The sequence below is a fragment of the Mytilus californianus genome, unplaced genomic scaffold (assembly GCF_021869535.1).
Source record: "Mytilus californianus isolate M0D057914Y unplaced genomic scaffold, xbMytCali1.0.p SCAF_7, whole genome shotgun sequence".
Classification (NCBI taxonomy): Eukaryota; Metazoa; Mollusca; class Bivalvia; order Mytilida; family Mytilidae; genus Mytilus; species Mytilus californianus.
The window spans coordinates 101849195-101861347 of NW_026262723.1; the positions used below are offsets into that span (position 1 = coordinate 101849195).

At 32.3% G+C, this 12153-nt stretch overlaps 1 protein-coding gene across 1 annotated transcript; it reads right to left on the reverse strand.

The window, feature by feature from the left end:
- Window positions 1–3571: 3571 nt before the first annotated feature.
- On the reverse strand, window positions 3572–7339 carry LOC127709594 (serine/threonine-protein kinase 19-like). The gene is given in 6 exon segments (XM_052215195.1): window positions 3572–3664; window positions 4741–4897; window positions 5567–5663; window positions 6237–6378; window positions 6950–7101; window positions 7237–7339. Coding segments are annotated over 6 exon segments (744 nt in total).
- Between the last annotated feature and the right edge of the window lie 4814 nt (window positions 7340–12153).

The following is a 12153-nucleotide window of genomic DNA, read 5'->3' on the forward strand; positions in this document are numbered from 1 at the left end:
TTCAGATGAGGAGCTTGTTGCAGATTATTGAGATACTAGATGGTGGAAAAGTTGTAAGTTGAATTAAACTCAAAAAGATAATGTACAGATTATTATTTGAAGAGTTGTTATTTAAAAATTTCATCTGAGGCCTGCATGCATAAAAAAACAAGAGTGGACACACTGAAATGTCTCGCCTGTTTTAGTGTTCATAATTGAATTTATGTTGAAAGTAAAAAAAATAAGTTTATATAAGCTTTACATTAAATTAACATTTTAATGATGAATGAACATGAAGTCAAGGTGAGATAAACCCTATCAGACAAACATGTAGGCCGTACAATCATTCCATACACCAAATTTATTTAACATATATTGCCTAAAGTATCTTAGAAACAAACCTCATTGAGGAAACTGAACTTTGACCAATGAACCATGAAAATGAGGTCAAGGACAAATGACACCTGCCAGACAGACATGTACACCTTACAATCATTCCATACACCAAATATAGTTGACCTATTGCTTATAGTATTAGAAAAACAGACCAAAACACAAAAACTTAACATTGACCAATGAACCATGAAAATGAGGTCAAGGACAAATGACACCTGCCAGTCAGACATGTACACCTTACAATCATTCCATACACCAAATATAGTTGACCTTTTGCTTATAGTATTAGAAAAACAGACCAAAACACAAAAACTTAACATTGACCAATGAACCGTGAAAATGAGGTCAAGGTCAGATGAAACCTGCCAGACTGACATGTATCCCTTATAATTATTCCATACACCACATATAGCTGACCTACTGCTTGTAGTATTTGAGAAACGGACCTAATCACGTAACTTTAACCTTGATCACTGATCCATGAAATGAGGCTGAGGTCAGGTGAACCCTGTCTGATGGACATGTAGACGTTGCAAGGAACCCATATACCAAATATAGTTATCCTATTACTCATATAAGTGAGAAATTTACATAACAAAAAAACTAAACTTTTTTTTCAAGCAGTCGCTGAACCATGAAAATAAGGTCAAGGACATTGGACATATGACAGACGGAAAGTTCGTAACATAAGGTATCTGCATACAAAGTATGAAGCATCCAGGTCTTCTACCTTCTGAAATATAAAGCTTTATACAAATAGTTTACGCCGCCGTCGCCGCCGCCAACGCCGCCGCCGCCGGATAGTAATACCTATGTCTCACTTTCTGCGACTTTCGTCGCAGGCGAGACAAAAACTTTGGTAAAGGAAAAGGGGGAGGAAAGGGTTTGAATCTCAACATCTTGGCATTTCAGGAAGCTACATCAAATATCCTTAACCAAAATAACGTTGTAAATGAATAGCAATACAAATATTTATGTTGCATTGTGCTTTGCATTAAATTTTCTTTAACATTTTTTTTTTTGCATGGCAATGTTTAAACAAGAACCACGCAAGTCCCATCGCCCCAATGGAATATCAAAATGGTCATCCCTTTATTCCTAATCACTAGGTAGCCCTGAACTTTTCTATTGTCACCTATTTTGATTTTCCTCCAGCCCACTTAATTTCTCATGTTTTCTGACCACTCTACTCCTAGCCCACCACCCTTGAACCAAAGGTTCCATATATCAGAAGTCCAAGGTCCCTAACCCTGTCCACCTTGCTCTTACATGTAGATATTATAGGGGCCCTTTTAAAGAGTTTGGGGATGAGATGCTGCATTTTTTAGCAAATGATAAATTATTTCAGAATGTTCGTACACCCTCATTTCAGTCATATTAAACTATTCCAATTTAGTTGATATTCTTGTTTCTATACATAACCAGTGTAATTTGGTCACATCGTTTGCCGTAGAAACAAAACAACCTAGTGGCAGCAATCTTTAACTCACAAAGTAATTAACTATGTTTGAAACCAAGTTTTATACAACTATGATTTTTTTTATAATGGCCTAAATTATTGGCTGCTGATAATTTTTTCTGTTACAGTGTTTTCTCTATCTATTAAAATTTTCAATATGATTGCCAAAACACAATATTGGGTAAAACTTGTCATTTAAGGGCAAAATTCCTATAGGATGTTGATGATAATTAATAATTTTTAGAATCTTCTTCTTGAAATATCTGAAATCTAACCAGAAATCATTAGATATTTTTTGACAGACATATCTGTTTTTGGGGGTTTGTATGCTACTGAAACATTTATACTTATTTCAATATGTCTAGCTCAAGACTACCTTAAACCTCATAACACTTAATATAATGTGTTAGTTTAGCCTGGTTTTAACTAAGATATTGACCATTGTTTTGAGGAATAACTTTCAATCATTAAAAAAAATCCTATAGATGTCCAGAGAAGTGGAAAAACTCATGATAAAAGGATGGTTATTTTGAATAACTGGACACATGTAGTGATCAGACATTCATATAATAAATTAATTCAAATAAATAAATAAACAGCTAATAAACTATCACATATATAACATTTTTTCACATATATGGCTACCTTATAAAACATTTATCAGTTATTTTAAATATTTCTGTTAATTCTAGTTAGGATAATTTACAATGTTACTTGACATTTTAAATGCTTCTTGTTACTTTGTTTATAAGACTGTCATTCCTTGACAATATCAGAAATTTTCATTGATATTTCTATTTTGTTTTAAAATAAAACAATAGCAAATTTCATGTTTCAGATTTTAACTAATAGACACAAGAAAAATAGACTTGTAGATTTAATTTTTAAAACTCAAGCATGTTTTTACCAATGCAACACTTTGTGTTCGATACAAAAATCTAAAAAACAAAACAACAAAAAATGAATTCATAATTCTTTAGAATTCCTACTCTGAAGAAGAACAATTTTGTTTACATGGTCATGTTTAAACAGGAACCATGCAAGTTTAACAAGTACTGTACTCATAAAAAATCCCCTATCACATTCAAACTAATAAATATATGTGTTTAACAAAGAACAATACAAACACACAGCATCATCATCATCAATAACATCCCAGTCTTCATACATCACATTCTAATGAGAGTTTCATCAATCTTTCAATCTTAGCAGCTGTCCCGAGGTTGTTTGTATAGTGTAAAATCAACATTTCTTTATATAAAAATTAGGAATGGATAAAAAGATAAAATAGAAACTTTACGAGCCTGTACACACATCAGACATTATTGTATAATAGTTTTTTACTTTGACACTGGCATGGGTGATTAGTAGAAGTTAAATGATGCTATTAATCTTTTTAGAATTTATTTGACTATGTGCAATTTTCTGTATTTGAACATATTGTTTGTATGATAACTGTATGCTAGGCAGACCAAGATTTTAAAGTAGTATGTAGAAAGTGATTATAATAAAAATCATAACCTTAAGTGTCATTACAGTATATTCATTGTCAGTCAAAATGAGAAATTAGAAAAAGTAAAAATAATTTTCCATGCTGTCATTTGTTGGCCAGTGCCATGTGTCTTCTTTCTTTTTGGAGGAGTCATAGGGTTGCTGTCTCCTTGATGTAACCCACATCTTTTATTCATATTTATGGGGGGGGGGGGGGAATCTTTCTTTCCTCAATGTAACAATACTTTACCTGAGTATCAGATCAGCACCAATAATATCTTGTAGATGATATGTCAATCCTAAACGACACATTTTAGGTAATTTTCTCTGTTCTAAATCCTACAAGAAAAAATATAAATTAGAAGATATGAAATTAAATAAGTTTTCATCCCAAGATTTTCTTCAGTGGCATTTAACGAACTGAACATTAGATATACAAATCAATTCATATTGAAAGCATAACACATGATTTAGGATAAATGACCAAACATCTATTTACAAAATATGCATAATCTGAAAGGGAAATGTCTAAGCTAGACTCCATAAAGTCTGAACAAATTGAAATTTTAAAAGAAAAAAAAATTAAAAGATAAACATACTAACTTTTGTGATGAAAATTAGGATTTCAAGATGTATTTTTTTTCTAAATTTTCATAAATGATATATTTTTTTACTGTGACTTGACTATAAGTGTTGCATTCCACTTATTGCAGTTTACTTAAAATTCTGACCAAATTGAAATTTGTTTTATCAAACCAAATTGTTCAACTGGATAGAAATTATAACGAATTGCTATAGCAAACCACAGTCAAGTTGTAAAAGTGCAAGGTGAAAATTTTGAAGGCCTTGCGCTATTACTTAAGATCTCTGCACAATTAGTTTCTTTGTTGAATTAATGAGATGAAACATTGATCTAATCAAACATTATGAGCTAACCAGAGTAAAATTGTTAAAGGCATGTTTTTACATCTCAAGACTTGAGAATTTTCAGGATTGAAAAACCAAATTACTTATGCAAGTAAATTTTTGAGAAAGTTAAAGGGAGATTATTCAAACTTTATAAGAAAAAATGGACATAACAAAATTTACTTATATAAGTATATTATTATTTACTTCTTCAAGTAAATAAAGATAACTTGTACAAGTAGTACCCCTGACTTACTAGTGATCAGGTTGCTATGACTTAAATAGCTATTATTTTTTTTTTTAAACTATACGTTATTTTGTCCACCTAGACCTAGGTTGCAGTGATATATATAGGCAAATGTGAAATATGTAATGAGACTATTACCTTTGTCAGGACAAGATTGCATTATTGATCCATATATGTAAATGTAAACCAGAAAAGCAAACTACTCGCCTCACCTAGACCCAGGTGTCCATGACTAAGAAGAATATGCAAACATACTACATACATTTTTGAGTATTTCCTTGTATTTGCTTTTTTTAATCATGGTTAGTATGGCTTTCCTCCCACGCAGTAAACTTTTCATAAACATTCCAGTATTGGGTACAGCTAACCACCAACTACCAACAGTTCTGTTTGTTAACACTGTGGCTTTCAGAAGTTGCCTATATGAAAACATAAATACAAATATATTGATATACACTAGATGTATTACTGTAAATTCAGAAATTATTGCGATTTTTTAAAAATGGACAATAATGCGAGATTAATTATTGCGATTTCAGGCAAATCTGCATACATTATTATGTATTAGATATCAAAATGTGAGTTTTTATTAATGCGATACTTTCCCAGTCGCATTATTCGCATTAATAAAAACCTCGCAATAATTTCTGAATTTACAATAAACAATAGAACTTTTTATACTTTAACCTAATAATTTGTTATGCTTTAAACATATGACAATACTATTGTACCCAAAACAGGGTTTTCTAAGAGAGAGAGAGAGAGTTAAATATTTGACTCCTTGATCTAATGGAAAAATAAGAGATGTGGTGTATTAATTCATGATACAAAATCTCTACACATACTTTACAAATAATTTACATGTACAATATCCCAGTTTTAAATTCTGAAACGGCAAATTGTTGGTAATAGAATTGTAGAACTAAAAACACTTCAAGTATCATTTCTTCATCAACAAAAATCAACCAACAATGGTTCCAATAAGCAAAGTTTGATGAAATTTCTAACAAAAGTAGGCAGTATATATTAAATTTTTTGGATTATACATTGAAGTTTAATATTATTAATGTTCCCTGCTCTATACTTACGTAATATCGTCATCTTTAAAGTTATATTCTTTTATCAATGTATCTTTATTTACATATACATCATTACATCTCTTCACAATGGTGTTAACAAATTTATCTGAAAACTAATATTTCAAATTAGTGGATATTATTGATTAAATGATTTGTACGAGGGAGGTGATGACACATGAAGCTTTTGTTTGAATTAAATTTTTGTTCACTGCATACTGTGAATCTATCAAAAACTTTCTTTATTTTTCCTATCTACCTAACTACCATATTGGATCTGAATCTTTGCATTCCTATTTTCTATACCTTTATTTTACATAGATATATGAATGATACTTTTGTTTAGTTACTATTTTTGTTGTTTGTTTGTTGGTGTTTAAGACCGCTTTCAGCTATATTGTGACAGTCAGTTTTATTAGTAGAGGAAACTAGAGTACCCAGAGAAAACTCTGACATTCAGCTGGAAAATTGGCAGTCCTTGTCATTAAGATTGAAGTCAAAAACAATTTGCAATAAAAAGAGTTCAGACTCACATTCTCAATGTTGACAGGCTAGTTATCACTGTAGACAAACTACTTTAAACTTTTTGGATTTTTTTTTATTGTTGAGTTGATGTCACATTGAAATGTACCCCAAATCTTTTTTACTCACACTATCTTATTTTTCCTTAATTTTATTTTACCTGCTATATTTTTTGGCACAGAAACTTCAGCCATAACTCGGGTCACATGACATCTGTAATCTTCTGTAAACACAACTGCATATTCATCAAACTCAGATCCTATCTTAAATATCTTTATCAAACCTTTATTTTTCAGATCATTCTGAAGATAAAAAATATTTTTAAATAAGACAATGACATGGAAATCTGCTGTTAAAGTGTCTTTAAGGATGTAATTCTTATAAAAATCATGTCTTATTTTCATATTGAATGTTTTTCATTAAACATGTTATATAACGTTGAGTATATCTTTTTTTTACTACCTGATCAACAGCAGTGTTGATGAAAATAGGATCCCTACTATGGACATTACAGTATAATTGATTCTTCATATCTTAAGTAACAAAACAAACAAAATGGTTTTTTTTTAAGTCATTTGAAAAAGAGTCTAAAAAACGTTCATGCATCAAACACTAAGACGAGGGGGCCTCTTGATTTGAAAAGCATACAGCACCATATTGCCCTCCATATCAATCAATTACAACAACAAGAGTTGTCACTTTTTAACAGTTTACCTTTAAGGCTCAAAAATTAAATGTATAATGTATGGGATATTTCCTAATGTGTCCTGCTACTTCAAACATGCAAATTCTGTTTCAATGTATTAAACAATATTAATTCCTGTCATTTTGTGTGATATTGTTTACCAATTACAATAAAACATTCCAACTTACCAGCTCTTTATCAACAACAGTTCTGTTTTTGTTCAAACTGTATAACTGATGTTTCAGTACTATTGGTGGAAGTCGATGTTCAAATTTATCTAATGGAAATCAGTTTTTAAAATACAGCAAATACACCTCTGTATCAGTTGGCACTCTAGATACTAAAATATAACATTTATAGTAAATGTAATAAACATTTATGCTTTTCATTCTTTATAACATCAAAGAGAAAGAAATGGCCATGGAATACTGGATGTATATGTCTTATTTGAACTCATGTTATAATGTATATTTACCTTCTTCCCTTTTAGCATCAGTTATAGGTACTTTGTTACGAGATTCTGTACATACTTTCTTCTTTTTGTAGAATTCAGGCATCCATGTCCTTTTTCTACTCATCTTGAGCTGGAATACACAAGCATAAAATTTATTCATACAATAATCATATCAAGTTTCGCTCTCTTCACATTTTATATCAATCCACCTTAGTGGTCTACTTGATTCATGGTCAAAGAGAGCAAAGAGGATTGTGAAACATTATAATTTTTTATGATAAATGAATGAGATTAACTTCCACATTATCAATATGTATATATTGTTTAATTCAAGACAAAACCACTTACTTTCCAGGGACGAACTGGCCTTATTAAGCAAAACAACTTGCTGGGAACAGGATTTGTCGAGAAAAAAACCCTACCCTTACTATTAACTATGTACATACATGTACATCATATTTGTCATCCTCTGAAAATGAAAATGCAGGTCATGACCATCACTGAAGAAGAAAATCTTAGTCATAAGATGTACAAACTTTTTCAGCTGAATTTAAGTATTTAGGGGACATTTTTTATATTTTAAATCGAACAGTTTCCAAACATGTTCACATGGTGAAGTATTAACTATAAATAATTTAAAACTTTAATTTTATTTTCTCTTTCCATTGATTATTACTAATTTTGTATACTCTATCTATTTCAGGCATACCCCCTCTTCATGTTTCATTCACACTATTTTAAATCAACCTTTAAATCATATGCTTCCTGGTTTTATTTAGCAAGTAAACACGACAGAGCTTTACTCTATATTTCATGTAGAAGCTGTTAACATTAGTTGATATAATTTGAAATTGAAGCATTCAAAGGAAGTAGAGATGTAATAAATGGGGAATGTGTCCATGGGACACAGATGATGCCCCCGCTGGCATATCATATAAAGTTTTTAACGGACATAACTGAAGAATGGTAAAAGTGACTACCCAAATTTGTACTTGATCTGTGTTTTGTAGTAATTACTATTGTGTATAAGTTTCATAACATTTGGTTGAGGCAAACTTAAGTTAGAGAACAGAAACGAAAAATTCTACAATTTTTCCGTTTGTAAAAGGGGCATAACTCTAGAACAATAAAAGTGACACCCCGAATTTCAAACTTGATCTGTGTTTTGTGGTAATAAGCATTGTGTATAAGTTTCATAATATTTGGTTGAGGCAAACTAAAGTTAGAGAACGGAAACGAAAAATTCCGCAATTTTTCCATTTGTAAAGGGGCATAACTCTAGAACGGCTAAGGTGACGCCTCCAAAATTCAAATTTGATCTGTGTTTTGTGGTAATAAGCATTGTGTATAAGTTTCATAACATTTGGTTAAAGTTGATCTAAAGTTAGAGAACCGAAACCAACTTTGGGACGTACAGACGGACAAGGGTTAAACTTAATGACCCCTCCGCTACGGCGGGGGCATAAAAAATAATTTCTAAAATATTCATTTTTTTAATTGCCCGAAGAAAATTATAATCATTTGAGTAATATTCTTATATATCTTTGCATTCAATTTGCCTTAAATTTATATCTTTTACAAAACATCAATTTAAGGAGTATCCTATATCGTCTGTCTGCTAAGTTCCGAACGTGACCTATTCCCGAATATGACTGTTATACCGAGTGTGAATTTGCATTGCTATACGACGTGTCTCGGTATTTTGTACATCCAACATTCATGTATTTAATTTTGATGTTTCTGTTATGGTTTCGGTTAGATAATGTGTAATGTCTTATCGTTTGTAGTCCAAATAATTATAAAAAAGCTTTTCAATACCATCATTGTCATGAAAACTGTTTGGACTGGTATGGTAAAAATATTTGTATAAAGTTCGAGACTGCATGTTCGTTACGTAGGTGCGTCACTGTTTGTGATGCCCTGTGGTGTCTGTGGTTGATGAAAGATGTTCGTTGTTGTTCTGCGTTTTGCATGTTGTGTCGACTATTATATTATTTATTTGTGCGTTTCTCTGTGATGAGTGTTCTTCTGTGTGTTTGTGCTGTATTTCTGTCACGTAGTGTTGTCAATTTGAATTAGCGATATTTTTTAACATTGTCATATAAGCGGGTCTTGGCTAGCCATAAAACCAGGTTCAACCCATCATTTTTTCTTAAAAGGTCCTGTACCAAGTCAGAAATATGGCAGTTGTTATCAAATAGTTCGTTTCTATGCATGTTGGCGTTTGTTTTTGTTGCACTTCAGTGTTCCTGTTGTTCCTTTGTTTTCCTCTTATAGTTGATGTGTTTCCCTCGGTTTTAGTTTGTAACCCGGATTTGTTTTCTCTCAATCGATTTATGACTTTTGAACACCGGTATACTACTGTTGCCTTTATTTAAACCTGCACAGACAAACTTTTAAATTGCTAATTCACGAAAAGACAATATTTCTATATTGAATGCTCATATGACAAGAGCAGACCGATGTACTCGAAAACTTCGAAAATTGTTGACCCGAAAGATCTTTAGATTTTGTACGTACATGATTTTTTCCCATTTTTTTTATAAATATGGAGCAAAGATTAACCTTTTTTTTTAGATTTCAGTCAAACAAGCTTCTAATGCAATTATATCGATAAATACTGAATAAAAAACATCGTTTTTTGCATGTATATTTCTAATCACACAGTTTAACAAATTGTTTATTTAAAATGAACAATTGTTATTTAGAAATAACTTTTGATCAGTATCGTCACCGGCATTGTCTTATTATTAATTTTTCTCGACTCTATCATAAGAACGGTGAATTTTCTTTGTTTTCGTTCACTAAATTTCCCTCTAATATGTAAAAATATTTCCAACTGCGATGCTCGACAATATCATTTCATTATAAGACACTTACACACCTATCCTCGAATCTGGATCTGCGCCTGCAAATGGTTTGATATCCAAAGAACATGAAGAATTCAAAAGTCTTAGAGCAAATTATCAGAGACAGTAAGGTCACAGAAGTCTACGAGATCAATCTTTTGATTCCTAAAAAGGGTTGCCGAGATCGATACTTTTATACCCTTTACACAAGTATTCCCCATTCCAAAGTAAAAGATACATTGCAAGAATTGGTCTTGCTTTATTCCAATAAAAAAATGGCCAACATAAATAAAATTATCTTGTCTTTTAGAGGAACACATCGTACTTTGTAAAACAAAAACATTCGGACTCTAACAAATATGATTGATTTCTTGATTGACAGCATATATGTTGCGTTCGGAAGACGTGTTTTTTAACAAACAATCGACATTCCCGTAGAAACCAACTGTGCTCATCTTCTTGCCGACTTGTTCCTTTATTCATATGATGCAGACTTCATACAGCAGTTTCTTCGGAAGACTGAAAAGAAGCTAGCTTTATACTTTAACGTCACGTTCCGCTTTACAGATGATGTCCTCTCACTAAATAATTCAAAGTTTGGTGACTATGTCAAACGCATCTATCCCATTGAACTTGAAATAAAGGATACAGCAGATAAAGTTAAGTCTGCCTCATATCTTGACTTACATCTAGAAATTGACAATGGGGGTTGGTTGAAAACAAAACTTTAAGACAAAAGCGATGATTTCAGTTTCCCAATTATGATTTTCCATTTCTATCTAGCAACATCCCAGCAGCGCCTGCATATGGACTATATGTCTCCCTGTTGATACGATATTGCATGGCTTAAATTTCCTATCACGGTTTCCTATGTAGTTGGTTGCTGCTTACAAGGAAGCTTTAAACCAAGAGTTCAAAAGTGGTGAAGTTGAAATCATCCCTTCGCAAAATTTAAGGACGCCATCACGATTTGATTGACAGTAATGGAATATCTGTTTTACAGATGACGACGGATCTATTCCAATTGTCGTAACCACAATCAGGTCCTCTTTTCCTCGAAAAATACCTACAGATTTAGATTTAACACTGGGTTTTTACTCATATGAGCAGCACGACGCATGCCACATGTGGAGCAGGATCTGTTAACTTTTCCGGAGCACCTGAGATCCCCCTGGTTTCTGGTGGGGTTCGTGTTATTCAGTCTTTAGTTTGTTTGTTATTTTGTTTGTATACCGTTGTTTGTCTTTTGGTCGTTTTTGTTTTTTGCCATGGCATTGTCAGTTTTTTTTTTTTTTTTTTTTTTTGATATATGAGTTTGATTTTCCGTTTGGTATCTTTTGTCTCTTTTTTAAAAACACACACCTAAATCAATCAATCAGTCAAAGCTCACACATCTAAATCCTAATTCCACACTTGAAAAGTGTCCTATGAAACCTGTGCCTATAAATATGTTACATGTTTATAAATGCATGCCTAACAAGTGAAACTGCGAGCTACTGATGATACCCCCGCCCAAATATTTCGGTAAACAGGAAGTTGTTGAGTGATGAATCTGAAAACGCATCACACGGTATAGCTGACTTATATAAACCCTGGAACCAAATTTCAGAAATCCTTGTATTGAAGTTCCTGAGAAAAATGTGACGAAAAATTTCAACTTGGCTATCATGTGTAAAATGATACAAGTGTTCGGTAAACAGGAAGTTGTTGAGTGATGAATCTGAAAACGCATCACACGTTATATCTGACTTATATAAATCCTGAAACAAAATTTCAGAAATCCTTGTCATGTAGTTCCTAAGAAAGATGCGACGAAAATATTCATGGGACGGACGGACGGACGGACGGACGGACGGACAGACGGACGGACGGACGGACTGACGGAATGATAGATGGACGGACTGACGGATGGACTGACGGACAGACAGAGGTTAAACAGTATACCCCCACTTTTTTAAAGTGAGGGTATAAAAACATGACTACAGGGAAATAAACTTACTCTGTGGGGGACTTCTATTTTTCTAATTTTGTTTGATTTTTAAACTGGAAACGTGTTCGCTTTGGCTAAGTGTGTGCGTTTGAAAGGTTT